Raw genomic sequence first — 27655 nt, 5'->3', positions numbered from 1 at the left:
GCCGCGAAGTGAGAAATGGATTGAATGAGAAATGAGTAGTAATGAAATTCGGAGAGATAAGATTAAATGAAACGCAGCAAAAAATGTGCATAATTTAATAGGCGTACAAGGACGTTCTATGGTATCCACACCAGATTTTTTTTCTAAAAGTAAAAGCGATTTGTGATTATTTCAGTAACCAAAAAAACAATCTATTCCTCCAAATGGGAGTTTTCGGCTGACCTTTCATGGTCGACGAGAAAATAGGTGAGTACGTTTTTAATGAAGTTTAAGGTAAATTAATTAAAGAAAACCAAATGAAATTTCTAAAAATTGTAATTTTCTTTTCTGTTTCCATTTTATCATCTGAAAGGAAATAAGAGAAATGGGTTCTTTTTATCTTACTTTACGCATCTTTATTTTTATTTTCTTACTGATACTTTACTTATTTAGTTTACTTACTTTACTTTTTTATCTTGCAGTAATTGCTTAATTTTCATGTTAGAATAAATCATGTTTATTCTTAAATTTAATGAATATATCCTTTTCGTTATTAAGAGCAAAATTGTGTTTTTAGAAGTATATTCTATGCCTTTTTATTTATTTACTTTTTAAATAAAATTCTATGATGATCGATCTCATACAGAATCTGTCGTGAAGATTAACATTTTATGAGCTAAGTTAATGAGTTCCTGCATTTTTCTACTTTTATAGTTCATTTTATATCTTCGTGAAAATGTCATATAAAACATATAAGATTTTCGCTAGTTTAAAAAATAGGTTAAAATTTCACATAATATATCGTACAGATTTTAAAATCTGTAGGATGCAATAAGACATAACATACAGCAAAATTGAACACAGGTTATGTTATGTTAGGTTAGGTTAGGTTAGGTTAATTACGGCAAAGCCTCGAGGGCTACCTGCCTAAGGGGAGGGATGCCTTCGTGGAGGACTTTCTAAGGGGAACTGGCTCGTATACACGTTACACATGGGGAAAACAACGAAAACACCCATGCAAAATTGAACACAGAATGAAAACGATATAATTTAGTTATAAATGGAAACAAATATTAAATCTTTACAAATTTAGAGGAAATATGAAGTTAATTTCCTTTTTGATTAAAATGCAATAATTTTAGATAATAATTTAAATCTTTCGCTTAATTAGCACAAAACTAAAATTATCAAAATTCACTGAAAACCATAAAAAAAAGGGGGGGAACGAAACTAGAGAACTTCAGCGAAAAATGTATAGTCTGCTCCTGAAATTTAATCGAAATACTTAAGTAGGTTAACGATAGTCATCAAAAGTACTTAAAGTACTTCCAGAGTAGGGAAGGATTTCTGAGACTTTATTCCAATTCATAGAATAAATGGGTTAAGAAAACTTTCTTCTGAGAAAACCCCAAATGCCACGATAAATTTCTAGGCCACCTGAATAATTTAGCGCTTAGTACTAGGATAATTTTTTAACGTTTCTTTAAATTTAAGGTACTACATTTTTTACTTATAAAGAAATTATAATAATTTTATAAATGTCTCTTAATAATTGATATCAAAATTAAAAATGTCCGTTCTAATTGATAGCAGTGCAGAATAAAAAAATTAATTTAATAATCTGACGTGTTCAGAGTTAATTTTAATTAATTTTACCATACATTTGCATTAATTACTTAGATGCTACAATACTCCGGGCACTTAATAATGACATACTATTATTACTGCCATTCTATAGATACCTAATGATATCATCCACTTAGCTTATTATTAGGGGGACAATAATTAACACTTAATAATCACTCACACACATGCTTGAGTAAAATTAGCGCAGTGGAAAGAAGGAAGTGATCACAGATGAAAATTAATAGGCATAAAGCTATACATAAAATCTAAATATGATCTCAAAGATAAGTAGCAAGGCAATTAATTAGTGAAGAATTTGTGTCCAAGACTTCTTAGACGTTGTACTCCCCTGTTTTGCGATACACGCCACAAACACCGACCCGCATTGTGTCCAACAGATGCTTGATGTTGTTTTCTGGTAGATGAATTTACACCTGTTGTACAAAGCATTCAAATATTGTTGTACGGCGGCGTCTCATCTTTTATCTCTTCCCAAGCGTGCTCTATAAGGAGTAGGTCCAGAGAGCGTTCAGGCCATAGAAGTGTCCACATATGACTTAAGCAATCCTGGAGGACCCATGAGAAGGCGTCTGGACATTTTCTTGCTCGAGTAAGGTTACAGGATTTCCGGCGAAGAATGAGAGCACGTGCGACTGTCCAGTCTCATTGTGGACTCCTAGGCTTTCCGTGTACCACGAATTACTGCCATTGCGATCCAGCCATCGTAGGTTATGGCTTCACGGGTCTTAATATCCGTTTTTTTGCGGACCCCTTTGTTACGGCAGTAATGATGGATTTGCTAGGGTAATCACTCGACTCCAAAATAAAGAATGATATATTGCTGAGCCTCATCAACAGCCATTCTGTAGCACTCCATGCGACTATGTACTGGCGTTATTGGAAAAGAAGCCGCTGATGTTCCAATGTTGAAAACAGAATATGTAATGCGCAGTGGGGTCAAAGATTCGATATGCGCACTAGAGCTACCTGTATAGAGGATAGGGTAGCCATTAAATTTGCTCATGCCTGGCGAACGATATTATTAGTATGCGAACTTTCTGTCGGGTCCTTTCAGAGATGGTATGCTGTGTATCGCTTCCCTCTCGTTTTCATTTTTTGCAACGTGGTCGGATGGCACTGTCCGAAGGATTTAAATGGCGAACGTTATACAGCTCGCTGATTATACGCTGCAACGTATGTGACCATACCAAATTAAGATCTTTTTCATACCAGCACGTAACCCAGCCGTTTTCAATAGTTTCGCTGTTCTGGTATGGTTTCTTCTATGCGTACTAATTTCATTGCCCGTAAATGTATTTATATAATTATAAAGTATAATTATGATATACCTTTTCAATTAGGCAAAACAGTAAGCTTGTGTTTGGAGTATATTATAAACCCTATCTATTTCGAAAATGAACATGTATAAGTCCCTCTTCGTAAGAAACCAAAATCTGCTAAAAGAGACAGACCGATAACAGTATCGCTTAGAATTTCGTAGAGAGGACGACGTTTCCAAATCATTTTAGTAATGTCAAAAAGACGCATCACGTAGGCAGTTCGTAAGACGTGGTACCGGACTGCGAGGCAGTTTGGAGAAAAAAGGGAGACCATACATACCAGAGGCATGAGAACAGTCCAGTAAAGTCTTGAAATAAATAGCAAAATATATGACAAGTGAGTGGAACCATCTATTGTGCGCTTAAAAAAAGCTCGGGAAAATCTGACCAAGGTTGCATCATACCAAGAGATACAGAATATTAAAATTCTGTACCAGAAATCATGTCCACATTATTATTGCCCAGCTGGAGCTCTTTTTCTGGAGTCTTGGTCTTTCTGCATTTTTCAGCAAACTTACCGAAGTACTTCTAAATCGTCTCCAATTACAATGAGTTTGAAAAAAATCATGTTTATTTCTTGCTTTATTACAAAAGTTTACTGTTATCCTTTGTCCAGGTTTCGAGCTTATAACAGCAGATGTTTACTGGATCAAAGCAAAAAAGAATGCAAATACAGAAAATTCTCTCCGTAAACAGAAAATATTTTAAGAAAAGCAAACTGAAATGGCATAATAATAAATTCTCTCCATCATTATTTGGCAGTTTTGTTGAAATTGGAGAAACGAATGAGTGGTAAGACTTAATAATTAATAATTAATGGTAAGTAAAAACACACTTTACGTATTATTATCGGTTACAATATTTTATGATCTTTAAGCTTTACCGTAACAAAAAAAAAAAAAAAAAAATTATAATAAAAAAAGAAGCTTAGTTAGAGTTCTGAAGCATCACAGGCAAATAGAGAACTTCCTTTCCTAATACCTATGCTTTTCTTCCCTACATGTACTTGAATATAATATGAGAACTTACTGTTAACTGTAGAAAACATTAATTTTATTCAACATTTCTCTAGTTTCCATAATAAATAAAAATGTTGCATTGGGGGGGGGGTGAACTATTTTCAAAAATCTTATCATCTCATTTAAAGTATTTAAATTTCTGTATTATTTGTAGGAAGTTTGTTAGCATGTATGTTCTTATATTAATAATAAATATTCATTTTAAAAATTTTTCATTTAATTTTTATATATTTATTTATTTTTTTAACTCTAGCTGCCCAGACGGGAAAGTGGTTAGTGCATCTGATTGCCGTAGCGGAGTGCCCGAGTTCGAATCCCGGTGAAAGCATGGACGTAATTTGTCCGTACCTTCATAGGAGGCAACTACGACCCATCTACACTGGTGTGCAAAAATTAAGGACGAAGTCGAAAAATTAGCATATCAGCTGAACGAAGAGGCACAGCGGACCGAAAGACCAATCAGGAGATTAAGTAAGGTGATGTACGGTAGCACATGCGCAGATATGCACGTAGACGTAATGGGAAGTGTCTGAGTAGTATAAAGCATGTTGTCGGTGTAAGATCAGTATTTCTGGCAAAGAGATTGCACGCCGTATAGCAGTTAAAATCACACCGAGTTGCTGCCTCAGCGAGAAATGGCGAATAATCAATCTGTTAGACGACATCTGGATGCTTTTACCCGAGGTCGAATCATTGGGAAGTTGGAGGAAGGCCGCAGTGTAACAAGTGTGGCTGCAGAGTTCGGAATTGCTCACAGCATCGTTTCACGACTTTGGAGACAATTTCAAACTACAGGAACAGCTATTCTAGGGTTTAGTTGTGGTCGTCAACGAGGAACCACACCCGCAGATAACCGGTGTATTGCCTTACAGACCAGAAGAAACAGGCGGCAGACAGCGGGAGAAATCGCTAGACACACGACACAGGCGACTGGACGACCGATATCGCGTTTTACCGTGGCCCGAAGACTGCACGGTGGTGGTCTGTCTGCACGACGCCCTGTACGGTGTGTACTTCTAACGCCTGCCCATCGGAGAAGACGTTCTCTGTGGTGCCGGGAACACCGGAATTGGAGAGACAATGAATGGGGACGAGTACTCTTTACAGATGAGAGCAGATTCAGTCTGAGTAGCGATTCTGATCGCATACTCATCTGCAGAGAGCGGGGAAGCCGCAATCATCCCTCGAACATCATTGAAGGGGACAGGTATGGAGGTGGCGGTGTTCTCGTTTGGGGAGACATCATGCTTGGTAGTCGTACAGACCTTCACATCTTCGACGCAGGTTCAGTCAACGGTTCCCGTTATTGTAACGAGATTCTTCTTCCATATGTGCGTCTTTTTAGAGGCGCTATGGGTCCGCAGTTCCTTTTCATGGACGACAATGCACCATGTCATCGCACAGTAGCTGCCGAAGAGCTCTTAGAGAGTGAGGATATTGAACATATGGATTGGCCGGCACGATCTCCGGATCTCAATCCCATCGAGCATGTATGGGAGTTTCTAGGCAGTCGCTTGGCAGCTCGTACCTTACCACCAGTAACGATTCCGGAGCTTCGATTGGCGCTGCAAGACGAATGGGCAGCAATGCCTCAACAACTCATTGACACCCGCATTCTCAGCATGGGCAGACGCTGTGAAACCTGCCTAGCAGTCAGGGGAGATCATATCCCCTATTAAAGTCCGGATGTTTCTTGCTGGACACCCATCATAGGGATGTTTCGGCCTTCAGTCGCATTGCGCTCCATGTGCTACTTTTTCAATAAAGCTTCTTTTTATCCCTCTGATTTCTCTTTTAGTAAGTTTTGCTTACATTACTCATTTCGTTACGTATTATTTGGGGATCTTACGGTATTAAATGTGTTGATTTGGAAAGCTTTTGTACAAAGTTATATTGAAAAAACCGTCTCGTCCTTAATTTTTGCATACCAGTGTATTAGGTGTCTGCATAATAAAAAAACACATAGTTTCGGCCTTATTAGTGGCAAACGGCTAGAGCTCACCACTGGAAAAAATTCTTTTTGCTTCGATTTTGTTTAGGCTGGAATATATTATTTTCTTATTAATAATATTTTCTTACGTCGGTAATTTCAGTAAAAATATTTAAGCTGTGATTCATTTTTGTCTGAATATTGTGACGTTGCTTTAATTGTTTACTGATAACTCTTGGTTTAATTGCCAAATGCAATTGTAATCGAATGCAAATTAATAATTAAAAATATTCGTAACTAACGCAATTATTTACGTTTTATTATTATTGTTTTATTGATACACTGTTTTACTGAATGTTTGTTTTGGTTTACTAAATTATGGCAAAGCGCAGAGGAGATATCATCGCATTCACTAATTTCATAATGTTAACGAACGGAATTATTTGACCTCATTTTATAAACGCTAATGTTGTCACAAATTGCGTGGCTATTATAAAAAACTGCTCTCTTTGTGTGAAAGAACTAAAAAAAGAGGACATTCATTAACAGCTTTCCAAAACGTCATTTCTTTATTCTGCAAATTTTGTTAAGTACTTTGCTTGGAGCTAATAGTTCAAACTTTATTAATTCTAATTTACATATGCATGCTCGAACACAGAGGTAATTTGTAAGTACACCGTGAAAATATCCGGAAAAAGTGTAAAAAATTTTAATAAAATGACTGCTCCAATTCGAATGCAAATTATGTACGTCAAAAGACACGCATATATAATGCCGTTGAAAGGAATAAAATGCTGGGTAGGGAATATCCATTCGGTGGGGGGTGGGGACTTCTAACTTCTTGACGGCTCTTTCTAACGCCTCAATCAAAAGGAAACTACGAATGAGTTATTTTATTCCCTGTGGCTGAGACAATAGTTACAAGTTATTTCGTTTTGTCTTTAAATATCTTTACCGATTATTACATGTGGGATAAAATTCTCCAAAGTCGTATAAATGTAAGGCAAAGATGCGCATTGGTAAACGAAATAACGCAGAAGAAATACAGAAATTCAAAATCCTCCCAGAAACTGTAAGAAAGGATAAATTATTTCCTTGATATATTGGTGTAATTTTTAAAAAACGGGTGGCTTATTTTAGAAAAAATTACTAGGTTTCACAATAATAAAGAAAAAATAATTGAATCTTAAATGATGAGTGCACAAACATGTAATGCATTTCTCAGAAGGATTTTTTTTCTTATTGTGTATGGAAATAAATATTGTTAAAAAGACTGAAAATTAAATATTGATAAAAATAACAACGATAATAAAAAATATGAATTACATATCCTGGTAACATTATAAGGTAATTCTTCCGCCTTTCCAGCGTGGCTTCGTGGGGCACGCTGGGCCGGTATTCCAGAGATCCATGGTTCGATTCCCGGCGAAATGGTTTGCTATTTTTGATCTTTCTTGCTTCCAAAAAAACCTAATGTCTCAACAAGTGGAGCCCGAACTAAAAGGGTGATGATTCTCCGCACCCAGGCTTTGGCGATTGGGTCCCCTAAAAAATCCCAGTCGCCCTTTAAAAAGGGGGAGTATATAAGGTATTTCTCCCGTCTTCCTAGCGTGCCTTCGTGGTGTAGTGGTTCTGCACGCTGGGCCGGTATTCTAGAGGTCCGTGGTTCGATCCCCGGCGAAAGCTTTTGCTATTTTTCATCTTTCTTGCGTAAAAAAGATCCTATTATCTCTGCAACATCTAATTCAACAAAACATCCTCTCTAAGCCATCTGAATGATTTAATCGAACTAATATTCTACTGAACTCTGCGGTGGCAAAAGAGTTTTAAAGGGCTTTATATTTCCTCACTAACAACACCTTATCCCTTTCTCTGCCGCAAAACTTTGCTCGGGATAATTAAGCTAAACCAAAACTACAAAAATTCACCAAATAACAGCTAAGTTTTATTTAAAGATCACTTCAAAGTATTTAATTAAAAACGAAACTATTGCAAGCAGCAACCTCCCAGTACAATATACAATAATCAACTAATCCTCTTTACTATACAACTTCCCTAAGCCATCTTAAGGGACACATCTAATTTTCTCTAATGCTAACCAGTCTCCGTTTTAATGAACCTTCATTAAAGTTGCTTAAATAAATTTGCCCCAGACAAACACTATCAACCGACAACTGTTATTCTCAGCTGAACTTAGATACTCAACGGCTCACTGGTGTCAAATATCAACGATGGAAACAGATCACCTTACTATCTATGGAACTATGTGATCTTTCTCCTTTCCACTTAATTCAAATTACGTTATAAATTAGTTTAGAACTGCTTGTCACATGAATAATTACACAAAGCGTTGTTCATAAAGTACCTAACACAACATGATATTTCTCAAAAAGAATATTCATAGCTGTAACAGGCGTTTCCGAAAATTTTCAGGAAGTTAATTTTAAACATTAAATAAATAAACAGCTCGAAGGTGAAATCTTCCTAAGTGTTTATGGAAATTTAAGGATTTCACGTTCTGGCGAAAACAAAAGTTGGAGCTCTTAATTTGTTTAAAGTGAGTTAGTTCTTAAGTTTAGGCTTGCAGTAAAAGGGCATTATATACTGTAAGGCTCGTGCACAAGAGATCCAGTAAAGTCAGTTAACAGTAAATTCTTAAATAATTTTCTTTCTGCATTAAATAATCCCACAAATCACTATATCGCGATAATTTATGACGAACGAATGCATATCAAGTAATCAAGTTTTTCCTATCATTTAAATTTTCCAGTTTAAACAGCTGATTTTAAATAAAATATTTTATATTCTACACTTTCAATATTCTAATTTCTGAGGACTGATTTTGAGACTAGTAAGTAAGCGTATTGCAACCACTTAGTTTAAAATTACTTTCAGATGTTAAACTAAAAGATATACGCCAATATCAGATTGCAGTATTTCTTGGATTTTATAATTTTATGCTTATGGTTTATTTTAATTAAACAATTTGCATGATTACACTTTTACTATAATTTCCTCTTTGCATCGTCTCCACAAGGACTCTACTCAGATAGTAGAATAATTTAAGTCAAGGGTTTTGAATATTTTAGATACAGAGCTTTCATCAGCGCTGCCTGTAGGTTGCGTTTGATCACCGAGCTGCGCCATTGAATATACTGCCGTTATTTAGTCTGCTAGCTGACGTTAGCACGCGCCATTAAAATACTGAGCCGGTTATAAGCCAGATTGTCACACACTACATTATATATAGGTTATAGGCCAGTCTCACACTACATTAGTTTTAATTTGAAAATTTGTTCATTTGAATACCGTCAAGAGCAAATATATAAGTTACACTCATTGTGTTTCGTGTTCATTTAAAAAAATTAATAAAAAAGTTTTTATAAAAAGGTCAAATTTTTATTGAAACGTAATATAGAATATTCATGCTGGAATCTTAGTTCGCATACAACTATGGAATGCTATATTTACAATAAATGGAGCGCTCTTATCAATATCAGGTTTTATTGTTAACTATTTTATTTTAATTAATGATTGAAATAATAAATAAATTACAACAAATTGTAACTTAGTTTTATAAACATTTTAGTACTCCTATCAAATGAATTATTTCTTTTATGCAAATTTTATTTCAAATGTTGTCAAAAATTTACATCCCCCACACAGCTAGCTATAACCACTACCATTAAAAGCCGGAGATTTCAGATTTATCAGAGTAATATAGATTCGAGCAGAATCGTGCTAAGTAGAATAGCTGGGCTAGCAGTGACGCGAGAACGTTTGAGTCTTTTCTAGAAGTCTTATCTGGTCAAGTCCACTAGCCTTGTGGATTCTAACAAACAGGAGAGGTCTAGCTTAGTAGTCGAGTAAACGCTACAGGAGTCCCGCAGAGAGATCGAGAGGACCTTTCAAGGATTCTACGTGTTAGTGACCTTTTTTTCTCCAATTACTGACCAGAATACGTCCAACAGAAACCGTTTGGTAATACTGCCAAGTGCCAAGTCTAAGGAAGTAAGGGGTTGTACCAGTAAGATGTCCAGCTCCACATCAGATGTTATTTTTGCTAACCTTCCAGGGTTACGTTTATTAAACCAATGCAAATTAAACATAAACCAAAAGTTAACATAAACCAGGATTTTCTTTTTCTTCCTACAGAATTATGCATTGATGTGAGATCAATGTAAGCTTTCAAAGAATTAAAGTAAGAATCTGTGAAGGCAAACCTTCATATTTTCACTATGAATTCCATTTCGACTGTGGCAACGGACGTTGGCTTAATCAGACCATAAATAGACCTCTTAGTATTACGCTCGCACGCGTGAATGAAGCTGGAAGATATGTATGTTATTTTATACGCGACGATTCAGTGCCATAATTTTCATGAGTAACTATTCGTGCTTCTTCATTAAATATGTTCACAGGTGAACGTGTTTAATATTCGTCATCAAGATTTTTTTCGTCGCATACACTTCTAGGATGAAGAAGAATTCGTAAATTCAGAATTGAATCCAGTGACAAATTCTTTACGCCATAACCACGAGACCGATCAAGCAAAGCTTTTTGTTAAAAATATTTGGACATTTTTCTTTTGTACCAAATCCTGTTGTATTCCGCAAGCATGACGTCGAAATTCAATTTTTGATGTTTCAAGATTTCACTTGCTTCTTTCAAGTTCTTCTACGACGAACTCGCATTTCTCATTATGTGACTAGTGTTATCTAGGATTCTTGTGACGAAGTAATATCTAAATATTTACTACACCATTAATGTTCTGAATAAATAGTACGTGTTTCATAAGTGAAGATATTATACGTTCGTTTTTGGTACTATACATGAATAAGTCAACATTTATCTTTTACCCAGTTTTAGGTTATTAAGGCATAACATAATCAAGTTTTAATATTCTCTTTATTCAGGGTTATTGTGGAAGCAGTGCAAGAAAATAATGAAATTATCTCTAAATAAAGTCAACAATATTGCATTTTATATAATATGTTTTCTTATTTTATCTAGTAAATAAAATCTCTAAATAAATTCTCTAATATTTTGGTACCGTGACTACTTAAATTTTTAGAACAGAATCATGTCCCCAAAATTAAAAATTATTTTGCAGTGCTGTATTAAACAGATTTACAGGCCCATATCCATATCACCTGTTTTTCATGAACAGAGTAAAAAGTATATTTTACAAAACTTTCAACCGACCAGTTTCAAAGGAAACCTCAACGTACAAATTCCAGGATCATTATTTCCTTAACTTCTAGGCATACCTACTTTGAAAGGAAAAAAATCAAAAACTGCTGCGAAACGTATCGTTTTTGAGATGAGATAGCTCTACTGACTCTTCCGTGAACGAAAGGATCATTAAGTTCGCTGCTTCATGCTTATGCTTTATCAAAATGCAGAGTTTAATAATATTTAGGACATTTCTAAACTTTGCAATTGCATCTTCTGTGTTAAAATCTCATATATGCGTTATTCCCTTTTTCTAACACAATCAAAGCAAAGCAAGTTGCATTATCACTTTTCGAATGCATCCTATTCGAGTCACATTAAATGCAAAGATTTAGTAACACGCACGAAATCTGTGAAGTATTACATAGTTAGAAGTTATAAGCAGACTACTTTGCGCAAATGCAAAATATTAAAAAAAGAAAATCTTGCTTAACAACTTCCTTCAAACTGAAACTGAAAATCAAAAACATGATATAGCATTTACAAAATTAAATGCAAGTTTCTATTTAATGGGAGATAAATATCTTTACTATGATACTGTACACGAACATTTGTTTCATAGACATCCTTCGCTATTAACACAATTGAAAATATGGTTGATATGCCACATTTTCAAATTCCTGTTTCTTGAGATGTTTTATAAAATGCTTCAACCTAAGATTAAAACTCAGCATTTAGCTTATATTTGTGAATATTAAATATAATAAAATTCTATGAAATGCCATTTATGTTTCCCGGAAATCAAAGGAATAAAGAAAAAAGTATTATATGTTTCATATTTTAATAAGGTATGAACTAACCAAATGGAATTTTATTGTACTTGACATATAATTGAGATCTTCGTAAATTGCGTATATGTCAAATATTTTCAATATAACTCTTATGGTTATTCATGCTTAAAATATCCTTTGCTATGTTTTCTTTATTTTTAACGCTTTTTATTCTTGTTTATTCATCTTTTATAAAATGGTTTTCAGATACTTATGTGAACGTGGAAGCTATTTAAATCCGAGCAATAAAATGCTAGAAATGTTCAAAGAAGGAACTAGATTTTATTTGACGAAAAGAATTGGATTCCCTATGAGTCCTATTCAAAAAGAATATTGATTGCATGGTATGCGTCAAAAGCCCTTAGATGCTCTAGTTCAATATATAGACATCATAAGAAATGGATAGACAAAAAAATTCCTTGTTGTTTACGGAACCCGAATTAACTGTTAATGTTTATTAAAAGAAATTCTTTTCATTTCCTTTTCTTTGAATCAGCTAAAATTATTGCTACAGAATGTTTGTTTCCAGTTTTTAGCCTTTACTTTAGAATAAGAAAGTAACTGAGCATCTAATTTGAAAAGAAACAGCCCAATGTAAAATTTAAAATTATGGAAAAAAATCAATCTTAAATTATTCATTTCTGCACTGGTCCAAGATTGCTTTCCTGACTGATCTTAAATTGAACAACAGCTTAACAATTACAGAGCACACCTTATATTATGTTACGAAACAAAAGATTCCTATTTTCCCTTAGCCAGTTATTTGTAAAAATGTTACTAAAGAGCATCAACATACTTCTTAATAACATTCTTTCATTTCTTAATGCTTTTGGGTAGAAAAGTTTCATTAAGAATTGTAAAACATAAAGTAACTTTTCTATGTGCCAAAAAAAGTTCCCAAATTATAAGACTCCATTACATAGATGCCATTACTTTTCCATAATTAATGTCATATATCCATATGTTCTACCGTAATCTCATACATCCATGTATGAATTTATATACTAAGTCTTAATTATCTGACATTAAATGTAAAGTATTATATTTACGTCAATAAATATGACATAGGCTAAACTATAACACTTTGTTTTATATATTTCTGTTGTGCATTTCGAAATTTAATAATTGTTATTAATACATTCATTTCGATTGGAAAACTAATTCTTTAATGAAATTATACAAACATATAATAGTTTCAATCGTTTTACAGTAATGTGAATAATAGCATGTCTAAGCAAGGGTGAATTTGTCACGGCATCTGTAAGTGAGCTGAGCAGAAAACAGGAAAATTTTCAAAAAGAATGTAAAACAGGATCGGGATGTTTTAATGATATTAGGTCGTACACCTTCGGTTTCGCCTTCTAATTAGAAAAGGAGACACAGACTCAAGTGATAAAAACTAATCACACGAGAAGAAAAATCGAAAAGTTTCTGCGGCAAATCCCTGATATAAAGTGATCATAAAATAATACAAGATTTTGTTTTGCCAAAATTCAAGTTCATAGAAGTGTACTAAACTGATTATGCTCTCGAAATTTTACAGATTGTTATATTCCTGATAACTGACCGTATGTCAGTACCAAGGGTGATTTGAGCAAATCCAAAGAGGGAATTTTAAGCCCCCAAAGTGGCCAAAATGTTTGTTTGAATTAAAGAACATTTAATAATGGAACAAAAAATATTTGTTTGAATGAAAAATACTTTATTTAAATCAGAAAGCGTTTCTCATGATACTTTTAAGCACATGCATATGCATCTTGAAAGGTATCCAAGCAATTAAAGATAGCATAAATACTGAAAGAAAAGAAATGAAGGTACGAAGCAGGAGGGTTATTTTAGAATTATATTCCAGAACATACCATTTAATCGTGGCTTTATTTGGTAACTTAAGGACTTCAGGACCGAATCCTTGGACAATTAGAGGGCTTTGAACATAAGCATTAAAGTGGACAACTGAAGAAAATAGATGATAATTAACTGAGGATACTGAGAGACTAATATATGTATGACTAATAAAAAATAGATGAACGGCTTCAATGTTTATACGTTAGGTAGGTTAGGTTTTTTTTTAACATGACAAAGAAAACGAGGGCTAGCTGTCTAAGAAAAGGGATGGCTTTGTGGAGGACATTTTAACAAAAACTGGGTCACATTCAAGTGACAGAACGTTAAAACCACAAACGTTAACCATGCAGTGGGCCCTACTGCCTAGGTCCGAACTTGAATCAAATATCAGTATTCGGAGGCCTTAAATAATGTACACAGTAAGTAGTAGTATATGAGGTAAAATGAATAGGAAAGCTGTGTTCAACTACTTTTTTAGATTCCAATTTTATGTACCCAAAAAATATAGTAGAGCCTTGTTTAAAGCAAGCCATGACTAGATATGATAAAAATATTCTTTATGTTAATATAATATAAAAACTGCAATGGTTAAGCCCAAATGAGAAACAAAATCTCTGAAAACCAGGTTTGGATGTAAAGAAGATTTTACTTCACATATGGTCTGCGCGGTATGTTTTGAAAGGCTGCAAAATAACTAAACCAATTAGTGGAGACATATTGACTACAGGTAGATAACTTGAAGCAGTCTTTAACGATAGAACAATTTGTATTGATTGAAAAAATGACTCTCCATCAGAATAACGCCAAATTGCGTACTGCAATAGTGTCTTTACAAAAGATTAGTAATGGAATATTCTCACTCATTATCCTGACAATTTGGTTGCGCTCTATCCACTTAATATTTGTTAAAGTCTTAATGCGTTTTCTTAACAGAGAAAGCTTTTAAAGTAAGTAGTGGATCCAAAATATAATAAATGAGTATTATAAGGCGAAAGATAAAGAATGCTTCATAAAGGAAATTAAAAAATTGTGTGAAAGACGAGAAGAGGTTAGATTAATGAATAAACTTATCCTTATAGTTTTCTCCCACCTCAATTGCCAGCTCAATAATGTTTTATTTATGTTCAGCCTGATATAAATTGAGGAAAACAAGAAGCCTTCGTCGTTTACTAATGTGAAACTGAAGGAAAAAACTTCTGAAGGTTTTAAGTTCTTTAACGATTAAGTTTAAACAAAGATTAGAATTCGGTTTATTAAACAGTATAAGAAGGATTTTATTAATATGTTAATAAAAGAGGTTTGGCGGCAGAAAACTTAAAGAATATTCTTACGCAATATATTATTTTTCAATTTTCTTTTCCTTTCTCTTCTTTAGCATACAAATTTAATGCTCCTTGTTCTTTAATGCGAAAGTTTAAAGTTCGCTTATGTTGATCCGATGTATATATGATAAGGCACACTGAGAAGCAAATTAGAAATATTCCAAACTCTCGCATCTGAGAATCGGTGGACAAGATTAAAATTGTGTCCATTAGAAGCAAAAATCGCATGAAAGTTAGAGCTAAGAAAAACACGTGCAATTAATAGTTAATCGAAGCATGAAATGGTACAGATTTCAAGTTCATATAACCATTCGGAAAGAAATAATGTTTTTTCTTCCATGAGAGAAACGTTTCGTATTTGCACTGGTACATGGTGAATGTTTTACAAATGATCAGTTTTCGAGGAAGCTGAATGTAGCAAAAAGGACTAAAAGGGTAAGCTAAACACAGTACAGGCCTTGGAGATGAGATACAGGTAATAGTGAGCAGAATAAAATATTCTCAATTAATTTCAGATTTACAGAAAATTCTTAAAATTTCTCTAGCATAGAAATCCAAAGAAACATAGAAAAATAATCTAACAGACGCTCTGTATTTAAGTGTTTAATCCAGAGTGTACTATAATGAGACCATTATAATAAAATCCGAAAAATAAGCAGGTACTTACCAAACCATCTTGAGAACAGCCGAAATCTGAAGTAATGTAGACAACGTAGGTCTCATTGTTAATTTCAAAAACCATTGGTTTTATTAATTCTCACCAATTGTATTGGCCTAGAAAGAAAAATAAATTTCACATATTAAAAATATTAACTTTCATTATGCATGAAATGCCCAAACTCTTATACAAAAAATCTGACGATCTTACACAAAATCTTAAAATTATATGTGATTCAGATTCTATTTCAAGTAACAGAATAATGATATCTAACATGAATTATGTTAAATGCCGTTTTAAAAGTTAGCTGAACTATCATAATATAAAACGTATTAGGTATTTGACCAAATATATTTCACCAAAAAAGCCGTAATAAATTTAAATACGATTATTTTTAGCTTAAATAAGAATCACAACTGTCGTTGAATATGGTTCCTGAGCAGAATAAAATTTCATATTATTAGCTTAAAAGGGCTATTAGTCTCAAAACGACATTCTTTGTCGTCCCGTATAAACGGCGGATCAAGTTCCAAATTGTTGTCACCAAATATTATCCCCTGTATTATTTTTAACGAAAATAAATGATGAAGAATCTGCATGTATTTATGTATGTTCCTTGCATTGTGAAAAAACGACTGTATCTAGAGTCGTCAAATTTGGAAAAACGTAATCCTCTACTCAAGTCTGTGCACATGGAAGCCCTAATTCTAAATTTAGAATTTTATATTTCATATTTTATAAACTTTAAAAGCATTTTTTATTAAAAAAACTCAAGGATTTGAAAGCGACTAGTGGCAACACTGTACAGAATAAAATATGTTTATCTTCAGCACGCGAGACTGTCTATCAGAAGTTCTAAAGTTATGCTGTTTCTAAAAATTTTGCTATTGAACTGGATTTTATTGGCGTAGACGCGAAGAACGTAGTACTTAATAAATAAAGTAAACACACAAACGTTAGTAATAAAAACACACAAAAAAGTTTCGCAAGCCATCTTTTTAAGTAAACTGACTATAGATATCTTGAACTGAGAAAAGAAAATATATATATAAATCTATGCCAACACTTAACCTGCATCGAAAATTATAAACGTATACTGCTATTAAAATTTTTAGAATTATGCTATTAAATTGTATATGACGAAGTGTGAAGAAAATGTTGCTTAATATTGACTAAAGAAAGAATGTTGAAGAAGAAAATGTTGTTTAATAATAGCTAAAAGGGCAAAAAGAAATATATTAGCAGGAGTGAGTTTAACAGCAGACGGGCAAACCGCGAGTTCAGCAAGGGCGTAAGAAATCCTTAGCAAATCCGTTTCGACGACCGTTAAAAATCTGAAAGCTTTCAGACTTTTGTTTTTCAGAATTTAATTATTTATTCAAGATTTAGCATTCAGATAATATATGTATTGACAAATATATGTGAAAATATAAAAATACAAAATTACGAAATTTCATAGAAATATATTTTATATTTATCTAAGAAGAATCGTTAAGTGAGTAGCTTACTAATATCTTGGGAATTAGTCATAGATTGGAAACACATGGGAAATTTCGACATGTGTAAGATATAAAAGAAAGATAAAATTTGCCATTGTATTTACATAATGATTCCTATAAACCGTATCCACAAAATACATACAGTAGCATTTATTTTTGAAAACATTGGTCGTAAATATAGCCTTCCAATTAAAAATGCTTTAAGTGATGCAAACATTCTTATTTTGGAATTTTCAATTTTTAAATTTCAATTAAAAAAATTTAAAAACATAATATTTATAATATGCAACTGTTCGCAACAAGATCCAACTGTTACAAGTGGGGATTTATACTTAGTAAAATGTATACTCATCAAAATAAACCCCAAAAATAAAATGTTTGTCTTGAAATAAAGTTTAACCGTAGTGTTTAAATTTCAGAATTCGCCATTTTTATTTAGATTTACTCGAGGGGTCGGCTGAAAAATAAGTTAGAATAATTTTCCCTTTGTTATCATTTTTTGAGTTTCTTTTTGATTTATGAGTGGAACATTTCTTAATTTATAATTTGCTTTCATATTTTGAAACGAAAGAATTTTCATGCAAATAATTTACACGTTTCTCAGATGCTAAAATAGGTTATTAATACTCTAACGTAGTTTTATTACTTTAGAAAGATAATATAATAATCATATAAAAATTAATTAAAGTAGAAATATTTTAAATTTTTAATTTATGCAAATAATGCTACAAGTTGATTGTGTGACAATACCGAAGCCTGATACGGTTTTCTAGAACTCTAATGCTATAAAATTCTGCGAATAAGGTTTTCTTTTAAAAGAAATTTTATTGACGGCGGTTTGCATAGCAATGTTTTTCATTTAATGTATTGATCTCAAAAACACATATTACTAAACACATGTTTCATTTTTAGTTACATGTATATGTAAATATTTCACTTGCCAGTTATAATACGACCTCTGAACATGAGCTCAAACATGAAATAACACACTCAAGTTTATAGTACAGGAGTCAAGCGTTTCCTATTTTTCCCTCTCTGAGATTGAGCATAAATCTTCACTAGATATAACTATAATAACTATAGAATCGTATAAAAAGTTTGATTTTGTAAGTATTATAAAATATTTTTTAATGTTTGAAATTTCTATAACATAAATGCTAGTATGATCCTTATCTAAAGTAAATGTGTAATCAGGAGTATACCGTCTTCTATAACCGCCTTTTAAGGTCACGTTTATGCCATTTTAATGACGCTTAATTAAAATGGTATAACCAAGGTGCCATATTTCTAAGCATTGTTAGCTACTCAAATATTTTATTTGTCTACTTTAAAACTAATATAAAACTGAAGGTATGTGTTTTGGTATTACAATAGAAAATGTTATTGCTAAAATGCATTCATATTTTATTATTCACATTATAAAAGGAAGAATTAACAAAAAGTCAAAAGCCAAAAGCCAAAAAAGCCCCAAACGAGAAGACAAGATATCTACAGAACTCCGTCTCATTGTTAATACTTACCTCTCAATGTCTGTCCACTTCAACATTTTTAAGCGTTGCTTGTTCTTATACATTTCAGTTACTGTTTTTCTAAAAATTGCTTTTTTAAACTTTTTCTTACTGTTGCCATTTACCATTTTCTGATATCTCTTCTGCCGTGACCCCACGCTTGAAAGCCGTTGGATTACAATGGCAATTTAGAATTCTGTATTTATTTAATTTTTAATTCCAATAACGTTTTCTGACTATTAATCAAACATTGCAAATCTAAAATTGAATCTCATGGAAAATACCGAAGAATGAAGGGGCACGGAATATTCTAGAATGTTGGACTAAGAATCATTTACATAATTTTGCTTTTTCTGAAATTTCGGAAGAGTTGCTCCAAATTACCTCGGAATTCGGGAACTCCTAGAAGGAGGAATGGATTCTTTTCAGAAAGCTTTCCCTTGTCATGGGAAAGTGAACATGAACTGATTCTCTTTGCCATTTCTGGGCTTGACGATGTGATACAACAATGAATAAATACCTTCGTATCGAAGAAGAAGAGGGAACAGAATGCATAGACAGCAAAACCAGATATCTTGGTGGACGGAGAAATCCAAGAAGGGGCTGAACACCTTTAGAAACTTCCAAAAAAGGAAATTCAGCTAAAATAGCCTTAGTGCTTCTTGTCTGATGAATATCTTAACACAATTACGTGACTATATAAAAGAGGCGGCAAGCTCATTTCGAAGGTATAGTGACTGTGTAGGGTACCTTCGAATTTTCATTTATATACCTGGATATTTGGCAATCTCGTGGTTTCTACGAGTTCTGTCTGAAGGTTTAAATGTTTAAGGACTAAGCCCTGTGGGAGACATAAGAGCTAACTTGCAGTTCGAAAACATTCGGTACAAAGCTACGACTGGTGGCTTCTAATAGTGGCTGTTTTAATTCCTTTGTCTTCAGCAGCGTGGACAGCACTTTCAGTATTTAAGCATTTTGAAATAATTGAAGCCTCAAAAACGTGCTGTGGTGTAAATTTTTCTTTTTAATATGGTGAAATTCTAGATACGAAAAAGCGAATGAGCGGATTAAAAGAGAATTTTTTGAGTTAGAATCGGGAACACTCCTCCCAACACTGAAAGCAATTTTTCAGAAATGTGTTTAACTTTCTAAATTGCATACCTTATATTGGCCTTAGCTCTTCCTATAATCTGCAATAATATTATTTATCGCTTCAAAGAGATCTGAGTGGTTTAAACCCTTCATACGGGCAGTTCGATCTTTATCGAACTGAGAAAACTGAGTTAATTCCGTGGATATTTTTCGTACTTTCCCGGTGTGTAACACGAATATAAAAAGATTTCTCTTATACTAAAACCCTCCACGAAGGTATCCTTCCTCTTAAGCAAATATTCCTCGGGATTTTTACCAATCAGATTATCCAAACCACCAAAACTAAATATCGGCATTTTTAAAAATGTTTCTGAAGTATTTCTTAAAACCTGCCGAAAAATAAAGTTGTTTCACTCCAAGATTTTAATTCCACATAGATGAAGAAAGCTGCTAAATATTGATTTATGCAAAATTTAACAAAAACCCTTTTTGTCGGTGGCAATATAATGAGCTAGTTCTCTTTCTACGGAGCGAATAGTAGACAAAATTCCATTATTTCCATTCTTTAATGCTATGCTGTTTTTGTTTCCTTCTTCGAAACAGAGCAGTTTGTATGTAAGGATTACATTGCTCGATTTATAAATGTGTTGCGTATTTAAAGATAATTCTGATAAAATAATCATAGCATCGAAAACTCCTTTTGTTGTATTTAAAATAAAGAGCTATGTATATTATTTAAAAAAACTCACTTTAGACCGCCTATCGTACAAGAACCATTAACGATTTACTCATAATTATTAGCTCCTAGAGCTTTTATTATGCCATATATAGTTAATGTTATCCATTCAGAACATCCGGTTAATAATTCAGCATTGATATTCTCTAAACAGCTGCTCATCCGATTTCTAAATGCACTTAAAATGCCATCTAAATCAAACTTATCAAACATTTGACACTGTAGATGACGCTAAGTGAGGCTTTTAACGAAATTTCCATCTAACCATACAGGAAGCAAATGGTGTCTAACCCTGGAGCAAGATGTAGTCTACATTATTAGTAAGTGAGTACTGAACTTACCATTTCTATTTTAGCTTTCCGAATCGTTTTAACTATATTTCTTCTTTAGGAAATGACAGCTTGTGCAAAGTCTATTCAAACTTTGACTTGCATGCAGATGAGGTACTGGAATTTTCCTTTGGAAGGAATATTTCATACATCTGACTATCATTTGCACAGTTTTATTAATAAATCAAGCTAATTTGATACTTCGTCTGGTGTTGTTCGTATGACTATTTTTCACGTTAGGAACATTCTTGAGAGAGTCTTTCTAAAACTTTTTTATATCGTTACATTTCTTTCCATTATTCTACTATGCCTATACCATTTCTGACATTGGCAACAGAAATTCTGGGAAGTAGTCCCCTAGCCTCTTCAAGTAAACACATGTGATTATTAGTATTGGGAAGACTTTGAAGAACAATGAAATTTTAATTGGGGTGAAAGATGGTAAAGTTCCATTTCAAAATGACGCTAACTGCTACATAGGAAGAGTATTACCTGTTTACATAAGCATTTTTAGCGATTATGGCGCATGATTTGAACTGAAATTACTGTGCTTTCATAATGCTTAATGGTGCAGTACAAGTTTGAGCAGTTTGAAAATAATTTTTTTATTGGTCTGTAGAGTCATTAGGACATTTTTATAGCAGGAGGGATCAAAAATGAGCCCCGCCCGAGCCGAAAATCGAACCGCGGACCTCTGGAATACGCGCCCAGCGTGCTGACCGCTACACTACGGAGGCATGCTAAGAGGGCGGGAGAAATACCTTATATACTTCCCCTTTTAAAGAGCAACTGAGGTGTTTAGAGGACCCATTCGCCAAATCCTGGGTGTGCGGAATTCTCATCCACCACCCTTTTAGTTCGGGCGCCACTGTACAGCTATTAAGTATTTTTTGGAAGCGGGAGATGTGAAAAATGAGTTAAACCACAGACCTATTGAATTCGCGTCGAGCGTATTGACCACTACACTACGAAAGCATGCTAAGAAGGTGGGAGAAATACCTTATATACTCCTCCTTTTTTTAAAGGGCGTTTGAGGATTAGGGGACCCAATCGCCAAATCCTGGGGGTGGAGAATCATCATCTACCACTCTTTTAGTTCGGGCGTCACTGTATAGACATTAGGATATTTTTATAGCAGGAGTAATGAAATATGAGCAAAGCCCTGGCCGAGAATCGGGCCACGGACCTCTGGAATACGCTTTCAGCGTCCCCTTTTTAAAAGGCGATTGGGCTTTTTAGAGAAACCAATCGCCAAATCCTGGGTGAGGAGAATCATCATCCTACACACTTTTTATTTGGGCGCCACTGTAGAGACATTAGGTATTTTTTGGGAGAAGGCAAGATGAAAAAATAGCAACCGCCTTCTCCGGGAATCGAACCACGGACCTCTGGAATACCGTCCCAGCGTACCACTACACTACGAAAGCATGCTAAGAAGGCGGGAGAAATACCTTATACATTTAGATTTCAGAATTAGCATACATCTTTATAAACAAAGCAGCTTTAACTGTTTCTTTAAAGGATTTTTTTCAATAATTTACATTTTACGTAGATTTGGTTTTGGTGCCTTTCGTCATATGGACGAGATATAAAATAAGGGTAGGCCAGTTAATTGCTTTATACAGTACTAATAAGCCTCTCTACCTCAAATAAAATTTTTTGATGTGTAAATACCGATGTTGACTCTCAATGAGCGCGCGGTGGGAACTATAGTTTTTTTTTTTGGCAGTTCTGTGTTGATGTTAATTTCTCCAGCGTACAAATAGAACTAATTTTTTTTTTTTTTTTTTTTTTTTTTTTTTTTGCCAGCTCAGTGATCTTGCTCAGATTGCTTTTAATTACGCTTATTTTCGAAAACGTTAGCTGTGAACGTAAACACTGCACTCTGTAGTGGTTTAAAATCAAAATGTCAATTTATTTAATTTTCTTAAGTACATATGCATATTCTTAAATATAATCTGTTTTTATGTTCGCAGTATTTTTTGTAATTTCAAATGTTGTCGTGATTACAATCATTTTTGAGTAGTTTAAAATGGGGGAAAAACAAGAACCCAAACACTTAAAATAAAATATATTACTAAAGTTCTTTCGAGTGTTTGTTTTTACTAAATAAGAAAGAACGTAATTATTATTTTTGGAAGTAGCTACACGAAAGCCGCAGCTGCACGTCTACACCACACGCATATCCCTTTCTTCGCCTTTTTTTAAATTTGCCTTTCTGAATCATATTAACCAAGACGCTGATGTCACTAACACTAGGAATGATAAACAAAGTAACAATAAATAAAAAACTAAAGTAGGCGACTCATGCCCTTTTAAAACTCATTCATCTCATAATAAGCGAACATCATAGCAGTCCACAAGATAAAAATCATAAAATTAAATCATAATAATATAGCATATAATATCCTATAAAGTATACCACTGGAACCTTAAAATTCAGAATTTTAAATATGTTAAAATAATAGCTTACCTGTTTTCTAAAATAAAAGTTTTAAAACTTAGGATTCCACTGATGTAAATTGCCTTACAAATTGTTGCCAACCCCAGTTTCAAACCAAAGAAAAATTAATTTAAGAATTTTGATATTTTCGAATGTTTTCACGTACTGAATTTGTATTTTCTTAAGTTGGGATTTCCTATAAACGTTTTGAATAAACATAACGGAAGAGCAAAAAACGTTAAAAATAATTTGGAACAAATTGTACAATTCCATTCAATAACTATTTTTACAGGCGAAGATATCCAGAGCAGACGCAGATAAATCGTCAGTTTACGTACCACTGTGAACGGGGATATTGATCACCTGACTTGCGTTACAGGCGCATATATTTGTCTTTCCTAATATAACATCATGGCATTTTGAAGGGAAAGATTGCTGTATTTATAAAGAAGAGGTTCAATTTAGTTATGAAAACACTAAATTTATTTGAGTTCGGCAAAGACAAATCTAAAAACGAGTTTATTATCAGGTATGTTGCAAAAGTTCTACTGCTTTGATCATAAGGTATATAATTTATCTTCTAAGCGACCTTGAGCTAACCAGTTTTCTGAGTACAAAATATAAAGTAGCATTCCATTTCAAAAAACAAAATGAGAGATGTAAGGTATATAATTAAATAACAGATTTAAGATACTTTAATATAAAATTTAAGGTCTTTAATCACTGCTAGAATTTTAACATTTTAACAAATTACTTGGATCGTACAGAAATGATTGACACAACGAAACTATTACAAAAACAAGTGAAATAGACACAAGGGGGCATGAGCTACTCAAAATGCATGGATGGAGCTGGCAACAAGCGACGAACGGTATAAGTCAGCCCCCGTCCCCTTTCGCCATCATTTCATCATTCTGAGCACTGAGTTCCTAGAGACCAGTTCAGACTTTCTTAAGCTCGTCTTGATTTCTGATAAGTCACTTATTTTTCTCCTCGAATGGCCAGTAAATCACCACCTGATAGGGGCAAACCGTCTTGGCATGGATCTACCAGCGACTTCAATGATAGCGATAATGAATCAGTTATTTCAATGAAATCGGACTGAACTCAATTAACTAACTGTACTCCTAAAAAGAACAAGAAAAATTCAAAAAAATTTCATTCTCTAGACCTAAATGCAATCTTTGAGAAAAACCGTAAATTTTTCCCTAACCTAACAGAAGGACTAGTAAAAGAAATGGATTTAAATCAACAAATTAAGACTCTTAACAGAAGCGGTTGATAAATTAATGAAAGAAGATCCCCAGAATAATGCCGACATTATTGCCGCTCTGATTAAAAAACAGGAACTTGAAAAGCTTGCTAAGGAAACTGAACAAACAGGCGATAAATTAAAGGATAAAAGCAAAAATGACTCTCAATGGAAATCTCCCACGAAAGCATTTAAGAAACCGCGCATTAAATCTCCAACTGAAATTCCTCAAACTAACAGATTCGACTCACTGAAAGAAAATAATCCTACAAAACCAGAAAATATGGAAACTAATACTCGAGAAAATAAGGAAATTAATATAGCACCAATAGTTATCACCGATGAAAATGCAAAATGGGATTCACTAGACGAAATCTTAACTACAACATGCTCAGGAAATTAGGACGCCGAAATGAAACACTGGAAAATCATTTAATTTTAAAATTTATCAGAACTTTCCAACGTAGAAAATTACAAGATGGCAGTGGAAGCAATTAAAGAAAACGGAAATATTTTTTCACACTTACAGACTGGATTCAAAAAATTCCATTAAGGCAATTATCAAAAATATTCCGAGTTCCTTTCGTGAAGATAAAGTTTTGTTGCAATTAATTAAACTAAAATTTCCCATTCAAAAGGTTAAATAATTCAATAAGAAATAAAAAGATAAAATGATCAGACTTCCTATTTTACTTGTAGTACTTGATAATGACAAAGAAGGAGAAGAAATTTACAATTTACAGAAAATATTCAACTTTAACGTCACAGTAGAAAAATACAAGCCTAGTAAAAAACCCATCCAGTGCTATAAATGCCAAGAGTACGGGCGCTCTCAGAATTGTTTTAGTAAAACGCGATACGTTAAATGCGACGAGAATCACCGATCCAACAAATATCTTTTAAAACCTAAACAGAAACCTAAATGTATTTTTTTGTTCTCAATCGCATGTCAGTTCTTACCGCGGTTGTGAAGTTTATCAGAAAAGATTTAATCATCTAGAGAAAAACAGAAAATAAATTATAGAAGCCATTACCTCCCACAAGCCCAAACTTCCCGGATTTCATCTATCAGCAAGAAATTAAAGACATTTCTACTCCCAATGTTAGATACAGCGACAAACTTAAATCTAAAGTTCCTGCAACTGCTGAAATTGTTGATATATTTTCAATTTTAAAAAATCCAAAAATCATCAATTTTATAAGCTACAAAATGCATCATGAAATTTACAGAATCAGATTAAACTTCTTAATTTAGACATCTTCTGCTATTTTAGTTTACAGTTTTTTACAATTTATTCATTATGCCGTATCTTCTAAGTGCTTGACAACTGCCAATCCTTCAACGACCAGTAGACGGCGACACGCTAGCTGAACTTCCAAAGGCACAATTAACCCTAATTCCAAGTTTCAGGCTCAACTCTTATCTTAGAGGATAGATGGCGACACGCGCTGACAACTAAAGCTAAAAAAATTACTTCATTTTCACCAAGAATTTGCCACTTCTTCTTTTATGAAGTGGATCTCATTCTCATTAAGACTGCCTCAGTAGGGGCATTAATTGAGGAGTTAAGGTCTTAGAGTTGAAGACTCGTCATCACCATAATTCACCTGAATTCGCCGTTGTCATTGAGAGCGTGGACAGCAATGATGGAAGATGATTATCACGGTCAGCGTTGGACAGCGTGGTTCCTGTGAAAGGAAGGGATACAGAGTAGTGATACCCATCGTCGCATGGTATCGGTGAGCAAGAACAAATGTCTTCAAGGTTACCTATCCTGTTGGTTGGGCAAGTTGAGCAGTGGAGTAGAAACCGCAGCCAAAGGTATAGCGCAGGACGACCAACAATATCGTATACAGCAAGCAAATGTGGCAGCCGTGTCGGATTTGATCATGGCGAACAGGCGCATAACGTTCAACAAGATGCAGGAAGAGAGAGGACTTGCGCAAGGAACACTGCAGACGATTGTGGATGATGATTTGGAAATGGCAAATATGTGTGCAAAGTGGGTGGACAGCGGATCTCGATTCAAGTCCTCGGACTACGCCTTGCTTGACAAAATGAAGGACGTAGTCAGAGACCAACATTTTGAATCTTCTGCAGAATTGCATGCAATTGTCCACTGGTGATGCCCCACAGACCACTTTACGAAAGCCCTTCGGGATCTCCCAGCCAGATGCCAGAAGCGTATTGACATGGGCGGGGATTATTTCTAACTTATGTACTGTCAGTTATAAGTTAGAAATGTAGAAATGACAAAGAAGTCCTATAGAAAACGAAATACAATTTATTTTGTATTCCGTTTTCTATAGGAATAATAAATTGTAATATGTTATAGCTATGCAGAATTGTTTTAGTAATCAGAATAACAATAATTATAATCAGAATAACAATAATCAGAATAACAATAGTTTTAGTAATCAGAATAACAATAATCCTATATGCAAAATAAATTGTATTCCGAAATAATAGAATACAAAATAACAATTTATTATTTTGTATTCTATTATTCCGTTATTATAAATTGTATTCCTAACAGAAGTTAGAAATGACAAAGAAGTCCTATATGCAAAATAAATTGTATAAAATAATTGTATAAAAATAAATTGTATAATTTAAAAGTACCTTTTAATAAATTGTATTCCGCTCTGTGGCAGCATTTGTGTCATTCATTTCTGTACGACCTAAATAATTTACACATTTTAATATATTAAGTTAATTAAAAGCAATAAACGCATTTTTATTAATTTAAATCTTTATTTTATTTTATAAAATACATTTAATAAACATAAATTGAAATGCGTACATGATTGTTGTATAAAAATGATAATTCTAACGCCGAAATAGCTGGTACAGCATTTTTTGGTCTTTTTCCATTCATAAATCTTATTAATTTCTAACAAAATAACACTCCTAAAGTGTGTTTTGTAATAAAAGCCTTTTCTAGTAATCCCATCAAAATACTGGAAATATAATTTGTGTGCAAGTTAATTTAGTATAAATTAAAGTTAATTTTTTACGCATTTAAGACACTGCACTTGCCTTAAGCATGTAAAAGTTCTTAGATAATTCTG

The 27655-nt window shown here is 33.5% G+C and overlaps 1 protein-coding gene across 1 annotated transcript in view; it reads right to left on the bottom strand.

Annotated features, from left to right (window-relative positions):
* LOC118182764 (glycine receptor subunit alpha-2-like) overlaps positions 1 to 27265 on the bottom strand; it is a 249424-nt gene extending 222159 nt beyond the window's left edge. The window contains exons 1-2 of the mRNA XM_085826111.1: positions 27207 to 27265; positions 15734 to 15840 (exon numbers count right to left, since the gene is read on the bottom strand). Of these exons, the coding sequence (XP_085682237.1) occupies positions 15734 to 15789 (56 nt within the window). The 5' untranslated portion in view covers positions 15790 to 15840; positions 27207 to 27265. The remainder of the gene's footprint in view (positions 1 to 15733; positions 15841 to 27206) is intronic.
* Between the last annotated feature and the right edge of the window lie 390 nt (positions 27266 to 27655).

Source organism: Stegodyphus dumicola, chromosome 10, assembly GCF_044657685.1.
Source record: "Stegodyphus dumicola isolate Sdum_Otavi_A_Nest chromosome 10, ASM4465768v1".
NCBI lineage: Eukaryota > Metazoa > Arthropoda > Arachnida > Araneae > Eresidae > Stegodyphus > Stegodyphus dumicola.
The sequence above is the reverse complement of the archived record's forward strand: the minus strand, read 5'-3'. Positions and strand labels throughout refer to the sequence as shown.